The 22,431-nt window shown below is 35.0% G+C and overlaps 1 protein-coding gene across 4 annotated transcripts in view; it reads right to left on the bottom strand.

The window, feature by feature from the left end:
* The window catches only part of MAP4K3 (mitogen-activated protein kinase kinase kinase kinase 3), a 186,869-nt gene that overhangs the window by 44,766 nt on the left and 119,672 nt on the right, over positions 1-22,431 (bottom strand). For 3 of the 4 annotated variants that reach the window (XM_030921605.1, XM_030921604.1, XM_010364146.2), the window contains 4 exons: positions 20,721-20,799; positions 15,075-15,133; positions 13,566-13,628; positions 5,395-5,453 (listed from right to left, as the gene is read on the bottom strand). In XM_030921605.1, coding sequence (XP_030777465.1) covers positions 5,395-5,453; positions 13,566-13,628; positions 15,075-15,133; positions 20,721-20,799 — 260 coding nt within the window. The remainder of the gene's footprint in view (positions 1-5,394; positions 5,454-13,565; positions 13,629-15,074; positions 15,134-20,720; positions 20,800-22,431) is intronic. The other variant, XM_010364147.2, reaches the window with a different exon arrangement.

Consider the following 22,431-nt stretch of genomic DNA (forward strand, 5'->3'; position numbering starts at 1 on the left):
TTAACAACAATTTAAATTGTAAAAAATGACAAACTTATGACTCCAGAGTGGTAAATCCTGTAAGAAAACCATAAACTAATTGCAAGTCCTATTATGGAGATACAAAAAGTGAGGTACTGTAGTCAAGTATTATCTTATTCACAAAGCTCTCCAAGGGCCAACTCTAAGAAAGCAGGAGCTTCTGTCTAGAGGCAGTAGAGCAAAATGAAGACAGGCTTTAAAGCCAAGATGGCCTGAATCTGAATCCTGCCTTCACCATCACAGGATACGGCACTGGATAAGTTACTCTGATTTCTCTATGCTTCAGTTTCCAGCTATATAAAGTGGAAATCACCTCAGTAGTTATTCCAAAGTGGCTGTCAGAAGATCTACTGAATTAATGTAGTAAAGTGCTTAGAAAGGTAATTTAGGACAGAGTTGGGACTTGATTAGTTATTTTCTTTATTATTATTGGCTAAGTAACATTTCCTTAAACTAGCAGTTCTCAAATTGTGGTATAAAAATCCTGGGGTCTCTTAGTCTCCTGTAGGGGTCTGCAAGGTCCAAACTATTTTCACAATATGTAATACCTTTGTTGCTCTTATTTTCTCATGAGTATACACTGGAGTTTTCCAGCGACTACAAGATGTGTGATACCACAATGGATTAAATGCAGTAGCAGACATGAGAATTTAGCTGTCTTCTATTAAGAAGACTTGAAAAAAAAAAAAAAAAGTAAAACAATGTTACTTTTCTTACTAATATTTTGTTTAATAAAAAATAGCTATTTTTTTCATAAAAAATGTTATCAGTGGACCTCAACAAAAACTGTGCTGCAGTGTACTGACATATACAATAAAACCTTTTATGGTAATCATTCGTTGCCTCTGAGTCTCGGGAGAGAAATCAGTGGTGTTACAAGAAACCACTGTAAAGACGTGGCATTTGAACTGGTCCTTAAGAATGGAGATTTTTTTTTTAAACACACACAAAAACGTATGTTATTTATAACAAATAATATTATTATTTAAAAAACATATTAACATTTTGAAAAGTTCTAAGTTTAATTTCTAATACTATAAATATTGATGTTATAACCCCTATAAACAAAAGCTCTTTGGAATCCTCAATAATTTTAAACACTGTAAAAAAACATGAGACCAAATATTTGAGAAGTGCTGCTTTAAACTATTTTACCAAATTAAACATAGTGCCTCTGAACTGTACAGTGGGCTTTTATGCAATTTTAGATGTGAAAAAATACTTTTTTGTTAAGCACATGATGATCTTTTTTGAGATATTTCTTTTTACAATAGAAAATATTAGGATTTGAATATATGACGATAATTTAAAATGTACCATATTTAATTGGATTTATACTGCATTCCACTTTATTTTCTTTTTTTGAGATGGAGTCTCACTTTTTTTGTCCAGGCTGGAGTGCAGTGGTGTGATCTTGGCTCACTGCAACCTCCACCTCCCAGGTTCAAGCAATTCTCGTGCCTCTGCCTCCCGAGTAGCTGGGATTACAGGTGCACACCACCATGCCTGGCTAATTTTTGTATTTCCAGTAAAGACGGAGTCTCACTATATTGCCCAGGCTGGTCTTGAACTCCTAGCGTCAAGTGATCCACCTGCCTCGGCTTCCCAAAGTGTTGGGATTACAGGCATAAGCCGTGAGCCACCACGCCCGGCCAGCATTTCACTTTTTTAAAAAGAATCTTCCTGGGAGTTCTCTAACAATAAGACAATGGTTGAGTAAGTGAATATGAAAAAGAAGATAACCCATGGCCCAGGGATTCATATGTACATTTTAATCCATTCACCTATAAATCTCCATTATGTGTTAAGATATTTTATTAAAGAAATTATAGAATTAATACAGTCTTAATGAAAAGTAGGATGCATGATTTACTTTTTAGGCTTTATAAAAGAGAAAATGAAATATGGCTAAATTTGCTAAAAAGTCTGTTTACAGTAAATATTGCATCTTGAGAGCACTGGAGAAAATGTGACACTGATTTATTCACCAAGATTGAGTGTTACACAATAAACAATGTCACTATTCACTAGTCCACTTGAATTCTTCTCTTATGGAAGTTTTAGAAAGTAAAGAACAAAACAAAGCAGAACAAAAACAACGCTTTCAGATGCTGAATTCTAAGTCAATCTAAAATGAGTAAGAAATTTTGATGAACAGGTTAAAAATGAGACAATGTACAAACAGATACGGGAGAGGTCTAAAACGACCACCAAAATACTCAGCATATTCTCATTAGCTAAGGAATCAGTCTGCAGGTTATTAACATCTTTCAAAACTGTCTAACTGTCCTGAATCTGTAAGTACTGCTCCGATTACATTTCAAACAAACAAACAAACAAAAAAGCCCTATTTCTCTAAAATTAAAGAGCAGTTTTATTCACTCATATTATGTACTTGTTCATACAATCAACAATTATTTACTGAATAACTACCATAAATAAAGGCAACTAATAAGTATTTACTAAGTCCTAAATGTGCTAAATGCTTTATAGTGATTATTCCATTTCATCCTTAGCACCCTATGAGGCAGGTACTATTATATTATCCATTTTACTAGCAATAATAGAGGTAAATTTCTCAAAGTCATGTAGTTTATACGAAAAGCCATCTGGCATTTACTACTGCTATACTCAACTGTGCCAGGAATTGTGTAATTCAGTGTACTCTTTTAACTACTACTTATTAGAAGAAAATTTACCTTCAACATTTTTTGCCCTAAATTAAAACAAAACATAAATAATTTAATGTTTTATTTTCATTTTCATTTTTTTTTTTTTTTGAGATGGAGTTTCACTCTTGTCTCCCAGGCTAGAGTGCAATGGCACGATCTCGGCTCACTGCAACTGCCGCCTCCTGGGTTCAAGTGATTCCTCTGCCTCAGCCTCCCGAGTAGCTGGGACCTCAGGCATGTGCCACCATGTCCAGGTAATTTTTGTATTTTTAGTAGAGACAGGGTTTTGCCATGTTGGCCAGGCTGGTCTCAATCTCCTGATCCACTCGCCTCAGCCTCCCCAAGTGTTGGGATTACAGGCATGAGTCACTGTTCCCGGCCTAGTGTTTTCTTTTAAAAATAGTATTTTGTTGGTTTTAAATAAATTATCAGAAAAGCTGACCTTAGTGAGATTAGAATTCCAAAGAAAAGGAGACAAGTAAGTATAAGTCAACATACATATGCTTCCTGTTAGAAAAAGAGAAGTCCTATGTTAACAATTCTAATTAGATAGTTCCTGCATGGTCTGGAATAGGTAGAAATCCATCAATGGAAATCTGTCTGCCTGATCACCTATGGAGAAAGTAGGAAATACCTTTTTTTTTTTAAAACACTGCCTAATCACAAGAATAAAGCAGACATATCAATACAGCAAGAGGAGTGCTACATCCATGCTCATGTCACATGTATATATAAACCTACACATGAAACACAGCCAAAGAGCAAACTTTTGGCCAACCTACCTTGCCAAGGGTTCATTATATAGAATACAGTTCCTTAAGCAGGGATCCAATTAATAAAAAAATGAAGGTTGGGCAAATTATTAACATTTTACCTAGCCAAAATAACTATACACTATGAAAATGTCTAACAATCAGAAATCAGACAATGGGAACTAAGGAATCTGGAAAAGCATTTAGTGAGGGGCTACATTTCTTTTGTTGTACTTTGCATGTACAAATTTTTAAAATATATTTCAAATGAATCAAAAAAGGTAAAAAATATTTTCCCAAATTTTTCAGTGTCTTAAAATACCTAAAATTTGCTAACAAGGTCCTTAAAATTAGTGACCTCATATTTAGAGAAAATAACATAAAAACACTTCAAATTTTTTTTTATTTGCTAATCCACTATGAGACAAACTTTCCTTTGTTTTTCACCAACAAACTAAGACAATTTATAAATCACAAATAGCTACCATTTAGGTAAAATTTCATTTTTCTACCAAGAAAATTTTACACTTATTTTCCATTTTAAAAAACATAAATGCTAATAATAATAATGACTTAATAATAGTATCAAAGCTAATAATATTTTAAAAATTCTGATAGTATTTAACTGAAGTTCAGTTTAAATAAAAACTAATATTTTTCTGTAGGTTGTTATTAAAGCCTTTTCTCTGTGTTAGGAAAGGATAGTATATTTAAGTAAAAAATTAAACATTTGGTATTTAGTTTATTAAAAAAAAAGAAACATGATTTTGCATTACTACCCTTAAAACTAAGCTATTTGTCTTTAGTTACTATTTCTCAACTGCTTAACTTAAAATATGGGAATATATATGTCTCAGCTCTCTAATGCAACTGAAATAATATTTTGAAATTTTGCGAGGCATGGTGGCTCACACCTGTAATCTTAGCACCTTCTGGGAGGCTGAGGCTGATGCATCACTTGAGGCCAGGAGTTTGAGACCAGCCTGGCCAACATGGTGAAACCCAAGCTCTACAAAAATACAAAAAATTAGCTTGGCATGGTGGTGGGCGCTTGTAGTCCCAGCTACTGGGAGGCTGGGGCGTGAGAATCACTTGAACCTGGGAGGTGGAGGTTGCAGTGAGCCGAGATCACATCACTGCACTCTCGCCTGGGCAACAGAGTGAGACTCGCCTGCTTCAAAAAAAAAAAGAAATTTTAAGTTGTTCTGATTATTAAAATAATATATGCATTGCTGGAAGATCTTGGTAATTTAAATTATATTCCCTTATAAATTAGTTTTTATGATAATTTATCCACAAACTTAGAAAATGAGACTCTAAGAGGAATAGTAAAGTTCTGTCTCCCGTCATACCTGGCAAATGAACAATTTAAATTGTTAATGTCTGTAAGCTGCCTTTTAACCTGTGTGCCTCTATCAACTAGATAGTGCCTGGTGTAGAAGAGGCATTAAATAACTGTGGAATTTATTTACTGCATAGACTGGTAACTTTTAAGAATTCAGACACACATTTTAACTACTATCTTACTTTAAAAAAGCCTTATAGCCAAAAAGTTAAGATTTCTAAGTTGTATGAATAATTCCAGCTGCTTTCAGTGACCAACCCATCTTAGAGATGTATCAAAGCAAGTTTTACAAGAAATAAACAGATCAATTTTAGAAATAAATTGCTAAAACATACATCTGCCTTCAGTGGCAATACACGTGGTTTTTCTCTAACATACAAGATCAGCAAAGTAGCTTGATATAAAAAAATTATGTTGATGCTTCCCATTATGACAACTATTAACTAAATAATGAGCAAGGAAGCAACGGAAAAACGTTAAATGTATATTGTAAAATATATCTACCAGCCTAATACAATTTTCTACCTTAAATATTAAAATACAATATTAAAGACAACTTAATCATTCTTGAATTTAAATTAAGTTTTAAAAGAACTTTACTTACTTGTTTGCACCTAAAAAGTAACTACCTTGGTGTCCTTGTCCATATTCCAGTTGCAGATCCTAATAGTACAAAATAAAATATTTAGCACAAGAGTAGTATATCGCACACCATGATACATTAATATATATTATTTTTAAAGGACAAGCCCCAGACCCCCAAATAAATCTGTATTGCTATACATTCTTAAAAAAGAAGGATTTCATGAGTTCATAGTCCTGATTTAAGTATTTTATTATTTGAGTGTTTTTCTTGGAATTTTTCTGAATAATATATGCAAAGTTTCATTTTTGGTTACTGTTACTTTAATTAACTTTTGGAAAAATCAGTTTTTAGAAAGAAAAAAGCTCAAATAAGGTATTTATTCTCCAGTTATAATGAAGCAAAAATGTTCAGAGAAGTGAAGAAGCAACAAAAATCTTGGTTTACTTTGTATATAGTATCTAAAATAATTATGTATATATACACATTCACATATCTCTACTGCTATTTCATGTAGGTAATAATTTTTTAAAATATAAAATTAGGTGTTTTTTAAAAGTAAATTACCTATATGAACTTGCACAATATTATACACTGTATTGAAGGACTTTTAATTATTTTTTTAAGAGTATAAAAGCAAAACTTCAAATGAGTATTAAGGCAGTTCCTCAACTATTTAAACACTTTCCGACTTAATGCTGTGGGTTATAGAGTGTTAAGAATTAACATTTAAAAGGATGAACAGTACACATGCTGAACTCAAATGCCTTCTTGAGAAAAAGAAACCTGCTCTCCAACAACCATGAAAAGCATGAAGTAAATTTAGCTGCCTTTTGTCCCCTTCTTAAAGAGTCACGGTAATCTACGCACTGTTTTAACCATTAAGGGGGAATATTTGACATTTTAAAAATGAATCTTCTTTACATTAGAATATAGCGTACTTAAAGTGCTTTTTACTTTTACAAGATATTCTCAGATTCATGATCAGGGCTTAACACAAAAGTCACCCTAGGGCTTAACACAAAAGTCACCCTGGAGCAGCTGCCTTCCAAGATTGCCAGGGAAGATTATCTGCAGCCTTCTCCAAGTCTCCACAGCATTCAACACACAGAGCTCCTCTAGCACTTATGCTGCATTTTAATCTACTTACTTGTTTGTAAAAGTGAGCTCCTTAAAAAATGGGAAATGATCAAATCTATCTTCTTTCCTTACAGCCTATGGTCTAGCACTATTCCTGGCACAAACTGACTGCACCATAAATAAATGCTTGTTCAAATGCCAACCGTTTATTTTCCCATATATAAAACTTCAGCCTCATTAACATACATAAAGCTAATTCTAAATCACAAAAAATACTAAGCCTCAGAATATAAGGATTTTAAGCAATACATTGCATTTAAGAGAAAAGCACTTTAAAATTTAAATATTCCAAGATCTGTCAAAAAAAATCTGATGAAAATTAAAATCAAAATCCTGGTTTAGACAAGACTCAAATTTTGTCTTCTTCAATATTCGTGTTCTTCCATGCATAACAGTAAGTGTTCTTATCAGTGTCAGAAAAGATAACACATCATAAAAAAGATCAGTTGACTGTCACACTGGTATCACACGAAATTCTAATGAAAAAGGACATCTGTACTCTTTAATTTGTAATGATATATCTTAATAAGATAAAATCATTGTTGCCACAAAACTGCACAGTTTAAGTGGTCATGACTTGACTATTGAATCCTTAAACTGCAGTATTCAGTAAAGAGAAGTACTAAGTTAAACAAACACAAAATTTGTTTTCTTCAGCTATGGATAACTGGGCCCTCTATCAGACCAGCTACATTTTTAGCCAATATAATCTCTAAGCCTTTAATCAAATGACAGCTTCCAAAAGCACACATTCGTGTGGAGTGGCCATGGCTTCTGTTACATAAACACAGATGTGTCACAGAATATTCAGCTCCTCTGATACATGACAAGTAAAAGGTTGGTAATAATGATTAAAAATAAAGGAAACAGGCCGGGTGCAGTGGCTCACGCCTGTAATCCTAGCACTTTGGGAGGCCGAGGCGGGTGGATCATGAGGTCAGGAGGTAGAGACCATCCTGGCCAACATGGCGAAAACCCATCTCTACTAAAAATACAAAACATTAGCTGGGCGTGGTGGCTCGAGCCTGTAGTCCCAGCTACTTGGGAGGCTGAGGCAGGAGAATTGCTTGAACCCGGGAGGCGGAGGTTGCAGTGAGCTGAGATCACGCCACTGCACTCCAGCCTGGTGAAAGAGAGAGACTCCATCTCAAAAAAAATAAATTAATTAATTTAAAAAAACAAAAACAAAAAAACTGAGATCAGCAGTATATTTAGAAAGGTAAGAAAAGTATCTAAAATAACTAAGGCAATACATTAATAGAAAATTGAGCATAGGCTCATATAGAGAACAACATTCAGGCCAGGAGAGAAGTTGTAGATAGATCCAAGTCTGATGATTAAATGGGTCATGTCCCAAGTCTTACCAGGAAAGGTGAAATTCAAAAGGGCTCATTCTTTAACAATTTCTTCTCCCTAAACTATGTTATAGCAACCATGGAACTAAAACAATGTGCCAGGAATACCATAAGTAAAATATTTAAATCCTTCTAAAACGTTTCTAATCTCATTTAATACAACCGTTGTTTACCAAGCACCTATTATCTGACAGGAATTCAGACAGAAAATCAGATAAGGAAAATGAGAAGAAATAAAAAGGAAAGGAACAAAAGTGAAACCAGGGCAAAGTTAGTAGTTAATTATATGTCTTTGGGGCAGTCCAAGAAAGACTGATCTAAAACGCTTTTCAAAAAGGATTTGGAAGTTATTCCATATCAGAAAAACGCTACCAAAATAATGCTTGGAAAGGCACTCAAACTATCCCAAGATGATGGTATCCTATGGCCATTCTTTATAAGCTAAACAAGAAACACTTGAGTATGCCAGCATAAAAAAAGTTAGTAGCGCTAATCAGGCATCAACTTGTTAGTGAATGACAATGTTTACACAGTAGAGTCAAATAAGTAACAAGTGCTGAAAACATGCAATAACCTAGTACAGATTAAAAGTTCAAGATCGTTATCCTCGCCCAATTAAAATATCCTTTTTAGGTTGCAAAGTCCTAATTTCAATAGTTCATTTTAATGAACGGGAGATTATTTTGTGTGAGAAAACTGAAAATGAACAAAGGATATAACATGGAGCACTGGAAAAGGAAAAGCATATGACCAAAAAACATCTTATTGTAGTTTTAAAAAAAATCCCCTTGGGAGATTTAAGTCTATACCTGATGAGAAAGCAGCAGGAAGTCAATAGAATTGATACAGTTCACTACAAAAACACAAAAGAAAAAAATACTTGAGCAATATATCTTGATCAAGAAAAAGAGAGAACAGGAGAAATATTTTCCCATCAAAAATGAGAAAATTATGGCACAAATAAGGTTGTTAGTGAGATACCTTGTAATGCAGTAGATGATTTATAGAAATACAGAGGGGATGGATCCAGGATAATTCAAATACTTTTTATTTTTTAAAAAGTCAGAAAAGCAAGTAGAGTCAGAATGTTAACTGATCAAGTTAGGATTCTGACTAACAAAAGCAGATTAAGGAGCCTGAAAATTGAGTAACATGACTTTTGTACTGCAGGCTCGGAAATGAATACTGGCAAGGTGAAGTATACTATATACTTCTTCAGAGCAATGATTATGTTACTATTTATTTATTCCCCTCCACAGCCATTAACATAGTGTTCTTTGGATTTTTGTTTGTTTTTGAGATGGAGTCTTGCTTTGTCGCCCAAGCTGGAGTGCAGAGGCGCGATCTCAGCTCCCTGCAACCTCTGCCTTCTGGGTTCAAGAAATTCTTCTGCCTCAGCCTTTCAAGTAGCTGGAATTACAGACATGCACACCATGGCCAGCTAATTTTTGTATTTTCAGTAGAGACGGGGTTTTGCCATGCTGGCCAGGCTGGTCTCAAACTCCTGACCTCAAGTGATCCGCCCGCCTCGGCCTCCCAAAGTGCTGGGATTATAGGCATGAGCTACCGCGCCGGGTCAACATAGTCTTTTATACAGAATTAACTTTCTATTTTTTTTTTATTGGTATATGGGCTTAAATAGCCAGTAAAACTATGCAAATTAGAAAAAAATAGCATCAGTTAAGATGGATGTGTAATATAACCTTTTAATCTGAAGACAGCATTTTGCCGATCAGACAAACCAATTTTTATGGTTATGGGCAAAACTCTTTTAATTAATTTATAGTGAGTTTTTGTTTTAAATTCAGGCATCTTTCAAAAATTCTCATACTGTCAATTCTAAAAAATCAAGCCCTATTCTTCTGGCTTCGTATATTAATTACCTGATTTTTTTGTTTGTTTGTTTTACAAGAGCACTTTTGGATAGCACAAAAGTTGAAATACAATATTCTAAATTCATTTACAAAATCATAAAATAAGTACAGTTGGCATTTAAAACAACCAGAAATCACGGGTAATATGGAATGTTTAGGCAGCAAGGTCTTTAAAGGGGTAAATGTTCCTTCTGGTCCCAAAGGAATTAGGGTTTTTACCTTGGTGCCAATTGCCAGCTAAGATGAGGGCCAGACATTTTGGATTCCTCAGGCTTTTAGTGGTCAGCCACAAGCATTTGTAAGAGAAGAAGTCTTGTTCATAGTGCCAAGATTTTAGAATTGATAACATTAGAACACAGAAATAACTGTGGCTACTTCATACCCATTAGGATAGCTATTATCAAAAGTTAAAAACAAAACAAAACAGAAGATAATAGCAAGTGTTGATGAGGAGGTGGAGAAATTACAAGTCATGTGCATTGCTGGTGGAAATGTAAAAATGTTGCAGCTGCTGTGGAAAATAGTATGGCACTTTCTCAAAAAATTAAAGATAGAACTACAAGTCCATTTCTAGTTACATATCAAAAGAGTTGAAAGCAGGGACTCAAACAGATATTTGTATATCCATGTTTATAACAGCATTATTCACAATAGCCAAAAGGTAGAAGCAGCTCACTGTCCATCAATAGATGAATGTATAAACAGAACATGGTATTTACATGCAATGGAGTATTATTCAGCCTTAAAAAGGAAATTCTGACACATGCTGCAACACGGAGGAACCCTGAAGATATTATGAAATTATGCTAAGTAGTGAGCCAGTCACAAAAGAACAAATATGCTATGATTTCACTTATACAAGATAACTAGAGAAGTCAAATTCATAGTCAGAAAACAGAGTGTTCACTGCCGAGGGTTGGAGGGAAAAAGGAATGGGGAGTTATTGTTTCATGAGTATAGAGTTTTAGTTTGGGAAAATGAAATCATTCTGAAGATGGAGAGCAGTGGCAGCTGTGTAACAATGTGAATGTACTTAATGCCACTGGACTGTAGACATAAGCATTAAAACGGTAAATTTTGTAATGTGTATTTTACCACAATAAAAAACCAAAACAAAACAAAACATAACAGTCGGACATATATATTTATTTTTAAAAGGTGGGGGGCCCAGTATGTTTTTACTTTAAAAACATATACTGATGATGTTGGGTAGAGGCAATACAGCACAGTGCTTTAGTTTTGAATTCCTGAGTCAGGCTGCTTAGGAATCCCAGTTCTGCTATTCTTAGTTAAAGAGTAACGAATTTCAGCTTCTTTGCACTTTAAATCACCTCATTTGTAAAACAAGAATACTAACACATTTAAAATGCTTAGAATAATGCCTGGTATATAAAAACCTGCAGATAAATGTTAGCTTTTGTTACCATTGGGAGTGAGCTTTAAGGTTGATTTTATAAGTTGTATACTCTGACAGATATTTCATTCATCCTCTTCTGCCAGAACTATCCTAACAGTCCCTAAATCCCTCCATTGTCACAAGACCCCGTCAACTGCTCCCCCGTACCACAAGAAACTCCTGATTACAGGGCAGGGAGCAGGGATAAAGGTGGGAGCAGTTACAGGGAACAAAGCCATAATATGGTAACTTATTCAAGTTACTAGGCTAGTTCCACATGTGGCAGAGAAAAGAGTATTTGTAATTTTTTTTTTTTTTTTTTTAAAGATGGAGTCTCACTCTGTTGCCAGTCTGGAGTGCAGTGGCGCAGTCCTGGCTCACTGCAACTTCCACCTCCCAGGTTCAAGCGAATTCTCCTGCCTCAGTCTCCCAAGTAGCTGGGACTACAGGCACATGCCACCACGCCCAGCTAATTTTTTGTATTTTTAGTAGAGACAAGGTTTGACCATGTTGGCCAGGACGGTCTCGATCTCTTGACCTCGTGATCTGCCCGCCTCAGCCTCCCAAAGTGCTGGGATTACAGGCGTGAGCCACCGTGCTCGGTCGAGTTTCTGTAATTTTAAAGTATTATGTTTCCAGTTTTGTTGTTATCTTTTCTACATGGAGGATATTAATAAAAACTAGAATCAATTCAAAATGTTGATTGTGTTGTCTTTATTTCTGCAATAAATTTCACTAATTGTCATTCTACCCTAGATGTCTAATTCTGAAGACATTTTCAATCCAGCAATCACCGATTGTGTTTTCTTCAGACATTCTATCTCACTTGGCCCTATGGGTTAATACTTAATTCTCACACATTTTGTCTCTTTAGGCCATTGAACACATCCCTTCTTTTTTTTTGAGACAGTGCGTTTACTGGCTCTCCTAGCTTTTCAACTGCTTCTTTCCTACCTCCAATGTTGGTTCTACCTGAATGTTCAACATAGGCATCATCCACTATGGTAACCAGTTTTTCACACTCTTTTTTCAGATGTAACAATGGGGAACATATGTAATTTCGTGGCTTCATCTACCACTTCCTCTTTGATAATTTAAATCTACTTTTTAAAAAAGGAATCCCAGGTTAGTGTAATTCCAAAATCTCAGCTGTCCGCCTGACATCTCTCAAACCTGTGGTCTGTGCCGGCAATTGTTTCCAATTCCTGTGAAACAGAGCCAGCATCTGTCCCTTTTCTTCCTGAAGAATCGACAATGTTCCTACACAATACTGACATTAGTCTTAGTCCCTCCCAGAAGCCAGATAAGCCACATGGGCCCCAAAGCTCTTCTCCTTCTCTCATCTCTACAATACTTACTGTATGTTAGCTTCCCCTCACCAACACTTGCCACTTGGCAAAATTTTGGCAAGCCATTATGTATTTTGTTGCATGGGTAAGAGTTTGAATGTTTAAGTACATTCTGTCCAATAGGACAGCAACCTCCCTAAAGAAGGGAAATTATGTCTAAAATCTCTTTTATATTTTACAAATGTCAGAGGTCCTAGATTAAAAAATTTACATAAAGAATCATTTAAGCCAAACCAAACTGAAAGATGTATGTTACTAAGGTAAAGAGGAAGGAAAGAGAAGAAAACTCCATTTAAAAGTCAGAAGTAGAATCTGGGAGTAAATATGTGGGTAACTTGGGGCTCTCGCCAACCACAGTAGCAGAAAGAACTATTTACTTAATAACAACTATTATTTATGTAATATTTAATCGCATTGATTTCTCATTTTTTCTTATGTAATGGTAAGACAGTATTTATAACTTCAGGAATGCTTTATAATCTAAATTTTGTCCTAAGGAAACCAGACATGATAGTAATGCTGAAAAATTAAAACTTCATCTGAGAATGATTTCATTGTTAATGTAGGAGCAAATTATTTTTACAAATTAAATATGTACCATATATTATATGAATAATATATGTGTGTGCCATATGATATATGAATATATATTATATATGTAATACATATGAATATATGTACCATATAACATATAAATAGTTTATATATATATGTGGATGGGTGGTTCCTAGTTCATTAAAACAAGTTACATCATTAAACTGGACACTTTTACAGGGAAATGTCATTTCTTTAAAAAAAAAAAAAAACCTGAATATACGAATGAGAAAATTAAACATTAACATTTTTCATAAAAAAGACAAGCATGTTTATTTATCACTACAGCATTATATTTGAATAGGTAGATATACATATGTAACTTGTTATGGGAAAAAATTGCCACAATTCTTAATATATGGAACTTTGCTAAATGATAGCAACTTATAAAACAATGCTTTAACTGGACAAAATGTTTGATCTTAAAAGAAAACAATTAAGACTAAAACAATGCTGACAAAGAAAATCAGAAGATGAGAAATACCAGATTAGATCTTGCAGTGTAGTATATTTCTTCTGAACTGTCCAAAAAACCATCACTGTCGGGCTGTTTAGCAGAGACCAAGAAACCCAAGTTATTTATGCTTAGACTAAAAGCCACAAATTCACAAAGGGAAACTTTCACAAACGAAGTAAGTCCTGCTAATATAATTTTATTAAGGCAAATGGAAAATCAAACTGTATTAGGCAGCTTCTAAAAAAGCAACATTGCAACAATTTTGCTCTAAAATGCAGTTACTAAATTAGTACAGAATTTAAATACAGGCAATGCCAACTTACAAAGGGAAACAAAAAATAAACTCAAACTGCCTTAACAAAACATAATTAGCATTTATAAATATCATGACTACTTTTTCTTAATTTTCTCCACCCCTCTTCATAAATGTTAGGCTTTGGTATTACAATATGATCATTTTAAGACTTTTTCTTTAACATTCTATTCCTCCACACTGGTACATTGAATTAGAGTAACTATAAGGTAAAGACTAATGACTCCCTTTGTATGCTTCAGTCAAGAGAGCTAAAATAAGCGTTAAACTGAATAAGAAAGCTCCTACTTCAATCCTTAGTACTTATTAAGTTACTTTTTCTCTTATTAACTAGCAAATAAAAAAAATGAAACAGACATCATATGGAACTCTGGCAAAATAATTTATTTAGAATTTTGTATTTTCCAATGTCTCATTTTTTATTGTTCTATAGAATATTAACATCTCAAATAGCTGCAAAGTATTTTGCTTTTATGACTGAATCTAATATATTATCATTTATCTGGAAAGGAGTATATAAGACAACAAAAGAATCATGCAAAGTATATTCATAAAGTTATAGCAAGCCTTAAATGAATGACAAACTGCATTTACTATGTATGCGTCATCTCCCTAGGTTTTAGTCCTCTATACAGATATGACACTACTCTAATGTTTGGAAACCATGGCATTTATCCTAAAGATACATATTTTAAAAAGCCCCTCAAAAACAGAAAAAATAAAAAATAAAAAATAAATTAAAAGCTAACATTAAAAACATTTAATCAGAGAATGGTAAAACTAGTAAGTTTCTCCTAAAATAATTTTGAAAATATTCAGCAACACAGATTTATTTATTATGAATTTGAGAATTACTTACCTTTTTGTTTCCCACAAGTTTTTTTAAAATTTTATTTTATGTTTTTAAAGACAAGGTCTCACACTTTTACCTAGGCTAGAGTACAGTGGTGCGATCACAGCTCACTGTAACCTTGAATTCCTGGGCTCAAGGGATCCTCCTGCCCTAGCCTTCCAAGTAGCTAGGACTACAAGTACACACCGCCATGTAAACTAAGTTTTAAAATTTTTTTGTAGAGAGAGGGTCTTACTATGTTGACCAGACTGGGACCTTAAATGTTTTTGAAAATATTAACGACTAGCTTTTTTGGTCAGTACTAATACATCACAGAGACAAATTAAAACATTTATTTTCAGTGTTAACATTCTAAGGCTACGCTACTTACAAGTTCATGATGTGGTTCTGTCTCCTTTCTTAAGGGTGGATCAAATTTCACTTGGCCAACTAAAAAAGAAAAAAAAAAGTAAAACCAGGATGTTTTTATATTCTTAATGACAATAATTTAAAAAGTTATTCCATGCTAAAAGACATTTAATGCTACCATCAACCACACACTGATCTCCAAAGATTTTTGTTTTCAATTTTTAAAACTGATACTAATAAGTGTAAATATTCATGGTGGTGCATGTGATACTTTGATACATGTGGACAGTGTGTAATGAACAAAACAGGGTAATTAGGATATCTATCACATCAAACATTTATCATTTCTTTGTGTTAGGGAACACTCCAAATCTTCTAACTATTTTGAAGTATACAATAAATGTTTGTTAATTATAATTTCCCTACTCTGCTACCGAACACTAGAATGCATTCCTTCTATTTAACTTTATTTTTGTACCTATGAAACAACCTCTTTTCATCCACCTATCTCTTACCCATTCCTGCCTCTGGTAACCATCATTCTACTCTACCTCCATGAGATCAACTTTTTTAGCTACCACATATGAATGAGAACGTGAGATATTTGTCTTTCTATGCCTAGTCACTTAATATTAATGTCCTCCAGTTCCATCCATGTTGTTGCAAATGACAGGATTTCATTCTTTTTTACGACTGAATAATATTCTGTTGTGTATATATACATTTCCTGAATGTATGAATATAAATATATTCATCCGTTGATGGACATATAGGTTGTTTCTTTATCCTAGGTATTGTGATAATGCTGCAATAAACTTGGGAGTGTAGGTATCTCTTACATATACCGATATCCTTTCTTTTGGATGCATAATCCAGTGGTTCTGAATCATATGGTAGTTCTATTTTTAGTTTTTGAGGAACCTCCATACTGTCTACCATAGTGGCTGTACTAATTTACATATCCATCAAAAGTATATAAGAGTTCCCTTTTCTCTGCATTTTCACCAGCATGTGTTATTTTTTGGCTTTTTAACAACAGCCATTTAAACTAGTGAAATGATATCTCATTGGGGTTTTTCTTTTTTGATTTGTATTGTCTTTACAATTAGTGATGATGAACATATTTTCATGCACCTGATGGCCATTTGTACGTTAGCTGAAAAAAGCCCAATAAAGTCTGCTTTATTAACTGCTAAAGCCTAATTTGTTAATTCTAGGCCTTTTCCACAGTAATAAAAGAAGATGATTAACAAAATTATATGTGTGTACAATCAGGATCTAACTTGCTACTTTGTTGTGACCAGGCATAAAACAGAGACAATCTTTTTTTGTTTCGTTTTGTTCTTTGAGACGGAGTCTCTTTTTGTCGCCCAGGCCGGAGTGCAATGGCACAATCTCGGCTCACTGCAACCTCCACCTCCTGGGTTCAAGTGGTTCTTGTGCCTCAACCTCCTGAGTAGCTGGGACTACAGGTGTGAGCCACTACACCAGGCTAATTTTTTGTATTTTTAGCAGAGACAGGGTTTCACCATGTTGGCCAGGCTGGTCTGGAACTCCTGACCTCAGGTGATCTGCCCACCTTGGCCTCCGAAAGTGCTGGGATTACAGGTGTCTGGCTGTAATCGTGCCTGGCTGAGACAATCTTAACTCAGTATTTAGGTGGGTAGACAGCAGCTGATACAGGGATACTTGTGGAAGCCAGCCTGTAACACGGTCCCCAGTGACTCCTCCCTCTTGGTATTCACAACGCTTCCACATTGGATCAGGGTTGGCTGTGACCAAAAGACCAGAGTAGAAGTAACTGTATATGAAGTCCAAGATAAAGTTTCTGTCTTGGGCTCTCTCTGTTGGATCACTTGCTCTGGAGGAAGTTACATTGTGAGCAGCCCTTCCTCTTGGCAAGGAAGTGAAGCCTCTGGCCAATAGTTACATGAATGAGCTTGGAAGTAAATCTTCCAGTCCAGTCAAGCCTTCAGATGACTCCAGCCCTAGCTGATATCTGTGTGCAACTTTATGAGACCTTGAACCAGAATTATTCAGCTAACCTGTCCTGGATTCCTGACTCTCAAAATCTGTTAAAGACAATAAATGTTCATTGTTTAATATGAGCAGATATACAAAAGTGAGAAAATTCAACACCTTCAGACTTATACTCAAAGAAATACTAAAAGGAATTATTTAATCAAAAGAGATCCATAAGTGGTGGTACAGAAATACAGTATTGAATGAAGAGCAAAAAATTGGTAAACATACAGACAAATACAAATGAATACTGACCATGGTTAATGACAATAATACTGTCTTATAGGATTTAAAATATATGAGAGTTGATTTAAAAAATGTTTATTGTTTTAAACTACTAAATTTTGGGTTTGCTACACAACCAAAAACAACCACTGTAGCTAAAGTATAAACTAGCCAGAGTAGACATAGATTAACTGTACTAGATTCGTCTTTTCTTTTTATTTGCTGTTCTAATGTATTGAATGTTTCAGTACCTTTACCTTTTATTTCTTTCTTTTTTTTTTTTTTTTTTTTTTTTTTTTTTTTTTTTTGAGACGGAGTCTTGCTCTGTCGCCCGGGCTGGAGTGCAGTGGCCGGATCTCAGCTCACTGCAAGCTCCGCCTCCCGGGTTTACGCCATTCTCCTGCCTCAGCCTCCTGAGTAGCTGGGACTACAGGCGCCCGCCACCTCGCCCGGCTAGTTTTTTTGTATTTTTAGTAGAGACGGGGTTTCACCGTGTTAGCCAGGATGGTCTCGATCTCCTGACCTCGTGATCCGCCCGTCTCGGCCTCCCAAAGTGCTGGGATTACAGGCTTGAGCCACCGCGCCCGGCCACCTTTACCTTTTATTTCTATAGCTCATTATCATTATCTGATCTTATAACCTGGGTAAAACCCTCAAGTCTCCTGAGATAAAAGCAGAGGAAAAAATATAACAATAAAAAGAAAACAAACAGCCACAATATATTACATTTCAACTAGTAAGAGTTTCAGCCAAAACCAAAACTTCGCAACCAAGGTGAGGAAAAGAGTGAGATTTCAAAGCATAATCACTTTTCTAATGGTTTTATTTCAACTTTGTATGTAAACTTATTGTGAACGTTAATATCAATGAAAGAAGACAATGGGATTTGAATATTTAGCAACAGGAGGCATAAGGAAAAAAATGGTTGAGAAACAGCCCTGTAATATCTCCAATTATGTGTGGGTATGTATATGCTTTTAAGCTGTTAATGGCTCAGATATTAAATTTTGGCCCTTAGATCTGGTAAGTAGGTTAAGAATGAGTCCATCATAACTGTTCACAATTGATCACACATCAAAGATTACAACATAACTTTTAGTAAGGTATCAAAACTGTAACATATACTTCATCTTGATAAAAAGCCTATTGAACAGCTTTCACCTATACTTGTCTTCAAATTCCAAAATTAAGTCTGTAACAAAATTACATGAAGACAGTCTTGTGCATCTATCTGCCTTGTGTTACTGTCACCTGTGAACATGCCCATTTCTCCCACCAGACTGTATAACTCCCACTGTACTTGAACTCTGTGTGGAGAATGCATTTGCAGAGAGGGAGCAAAGTCCCTATGGACATTCAAACCTTACACTGGTATCACTCTTCTGCTCTCTTCAAATTCCCTAAAGTTATGACAAACTTCTGCCACAGAATCTTCCAGTTACTCTTCAAATAACTATTGGTCAATCATCCCAGTCTGCAGCACTGTTTATGATGCTCTTTTTTATGTTTATTTTTTAAACTTTTATTTTAGGTTCAGGGGTACACGTGCAGGTTTGTTGTATAGGTAAAAAGCTTGTATCATGAGGGTTTATTGTACAGATTATTTCGTCACCCAGGTACTAAGCCTAGTACCCAATATACTTTTTCTGATCTTCTCCCTCCTCCTAACCCTTCACCCTCAAGTAGGCCCCAGTGTCTGTTGTTCCCCTTTGTGTCCATGAGTTCTCCTATGATGTTCTTTTTTTTCTTTCTTTTTTTTTTTAAATTGAGACACTGTCGCCAAGGCTGGAGTGCAGTGGCAGGATCTCGGCTCACTGCAACCCTCTGCTTCCCAGGTTTAAGCGAGTCTCCTGCCTCAGCCTCCCGAGTAGCTGGGACTACAGGCACATACCAACAGGCCCCGCTAATTTTTGTATTTTTAGTAGACACAGGATTTTACCATGTTGGTCAGGCTGGTCTCCAACTCCTGACCTCAAGTGATCCACCTGCCTCGGCCTCCCAAAAGTACTGGGATTATAGGCGTGAGTCCCTGTGCCCAGCCTAGACATCTAGTTTGAAATAACATACACATGCATATTCACTTAGAAGTTGAGAATCACTGATATGTTACCACAGAGTGATTCAGAAATACTATGCTATAAAGGGACTGACAATGTAATTTTTTAATAAAATCAGATAACAAGATAGAGAGGACTTTAAATTACATTTTCAACAGTACTGAATACATAAAGTTTTCTAAATCAACTGCAAGAAATCTCTAATTACTTTTTTTCCCCCCCAGACAGAATCTTGCTCTTTGCCCAGGCTGCAGTGCAGTGGCAGGATCTCGGCTCACCGCAAACTCAGCCTCCCAGGCTCAAGCGATTCTCATACATACCTCAGCCACCCAAGTAGCTGGGATTACAGGTGCACATCACCATGCCTGGCTAATTTTGGTAGCTTACATAGAGACGGGGTTTCGCCAAGTTGGCCATGCTTGTCTTGAACTCCTGGCCTCAAGTGATCTGCCCGCCTTGGCCTCCCAAAGTGCCGGGATTACAAGCATAAGCCACTGTACCTGGCCTCTAATTACTTTTTGTATATTAAAGAAATGATAAAGATATTTCATAATTACTTCTTGTATATTAAAAAGCTTGTTTTATATATATGTATATAAAAAGCTTTTTATATAAGCCACCACACTTTCCAGGTATCACTAGCGCATAACTCAGAGAATAAATGCTTCTAAGGAATAAAAAAGTTAAGGCACTATTGTTCGAGGGATTCCTATTGGCAGTTTATCACTGATGAGCTGACAGTATTGGATCCCATGTGAATGAATGGCTTGTCTTAGTGGGCCCATAACTTGGCTGCCCATAAGAAATAACTGGAGGCCTATTTTAAAAGGTTTCTGGGCCAATCCAAGACCTATTGAATTGGACTCTATGGAGAAGTGTTGCCTGAGAATTCCTTTTTAAAAGTTTCCAGGTTGCTCAGATGCTAGGGCAGTTTGCGGACCTCTACTTCTCTGTTAGTTACCCTTGGATCATGAGTGCATGAATGACGTGGGAGCTTGTTAGTAGAACCTCAGATCCCATCCCAGGTCTACTGAATCTGAAACTGCATTTAACAAGCTCTCCAGGTGAGTTACCTGCACATAGGAGTTTACAGCACTCCCTTATTACTTCTATCCTGCATATTTCAGGAATTAACTTCTCCTCCCCAACAGTAACAACAAAAACACATCCTACCCTGCCACCAAAAATTCCACAAGAATAAGGAAAATGAAATTCTTACTGCCCTAATTAAACTTTACCTTTAACAATGTTTAGTAAGAAAAACTATTCAGAAGGAAATAAAACAAAAATAACTGTAACTAAATTATAACTTAAAATCTTATTTTCTATCATTAAATCATAAACTGTGTATAGTATATACTTACAGTTTATCTCTGAGCGTGTTTTTTCTTCTCTCACATTTCTACTTGTTGAGTGAATTCTATGTGGTACAGCAACAAGAGGCTAGAAAAGAACAAAATCAATGATATGCAGCATTTGATAATCAAGTTATAGTTTGTTCCATAAAATTACCCAAACAGGAAAAAAAAAACAAACTTCATTTTAAGTAAAAACAAAAGCAAAACAGCACTTTGCAATTTTTTTTTCTTTTTTTTAAAGAGCAAACCACAATAGCAGCTCAAACTATGAAGGTGAAAAAATATTTTTATTATCCACAACATAAATTATTATTTGTACTAGAAAGGGCACTTCTTTGGCTAAATACATATGAAATTAAACACAATTAGTAACACATTCTGCTTATTTGTATATGCAACACCAGACTTGTCTAGATCCATTCTACAAGGATGAATCAAGTACACTTGAGTATTCTGGATCTATTCTGACATCAAGAAATTCTGAAGGGAAAGGAAATACAACAGTGTAAACATTATCATTGGCATCTATCATTTAATGATGGTTGAGCTTAGAAGGCTTTTAAGGTTTATTTTTCAATTTATGGATTTTTTTGAAATAATATTAAAAAACCACACACAGACATTTATACATGACGTAGGATATTAGTTTGTGTTTCACTTTTGGCACTATTTGAATTATAATCAATTTAACTAAGACTGCAAAAATTACGTAACTTATGTTTAGGTGAACATATAGTATTTTATGTTTTTCAGAAGCTTTATTTATTTTTTTCATTAAAAAAATGCTTTCCACTCCATCACAGTTTCTTTTGGTTATAGATGTACCATTATAATTTCCACAAGTAGGAAACATACCAATACTCAATTATTTGCCTTTAATTTGCAAAGAAGATTCACACCTTGAAATTATTTACAGACCCTAACTAATTGAATGTGATTGCAAAGGAATACCGGAAAACTTACAACCTGAATGTCCAATATGAGATTTTTCAAGGGCTCTAACATTAGAAAAAGAAAAAGCTGAAAAAATATGACTTAGAGAAACCCTTTGAAAACTGAATCTCTAGCATGTCAGGAACAAAACTGGTAACTAACTCAAGAAGTCAAACGATTATAAGAAAGGCTATCCAGGTACACAGAGGTCACATTTCATCCTTTAGAACAGAGGTGAACTGGAGACTTGACTGATTATTTTCCCTTCAGATGTACCAAATCAGATGGCTGGATATGAAAATAGTATTTTTTCAAAAATTTCTTTTGAAAATGAAATTCATGTAAAGAAAAAGAAAGAGATTGCCACAAGATTTTGTTAAATGAGGCCAGGGAATGAAAGATGCCCACACTGAAATTAAAGTAGGCAATTGTTAGGCACCATCTTCTGAAATGCTAAATAATTTGTTTTGTTTCTAATAATGAAAGAGTATGCTTTAACATCTCTAAAATGGTATTACATTTACTAGAATTTCAAATAAGCAGAACTGATTCTAAAATGGCTCATCTGAACTTAAAAAGTTGGCCTTCTAAAAGGATATTCTTTAGCATCATTTAATTAGACAAAGGCCATGTAGATGCGTTCTCAAAAATTAAAATTTATAGAAACTTCTATTGTAAAATTCACATGGAACTAAGAAAGCGCCCAAATAGCCAAAACAATCCTAAAAAAAAGAACAATGCTAGAGGCATCACATTACCTGATTTCAAACTATACCACAAGGCT

The sequence above is a fragment of the Rhinopithecus roxellana genome, chromosome 17 (assembly GCF_007565055.1).
Source record: "Rhinopithecus roxellana isolate Shanxi Qingling chromosome 17, ASM756505v1, whole genome shotgun sequence".
In the NCBI taxonomy this organism is placed as follows: Eukaryota; Metazoa; Chordata; class Mammalia; order Primates; family Cercopithecidae; genus Rhinopithecus; species Rhinopithecus roxellana.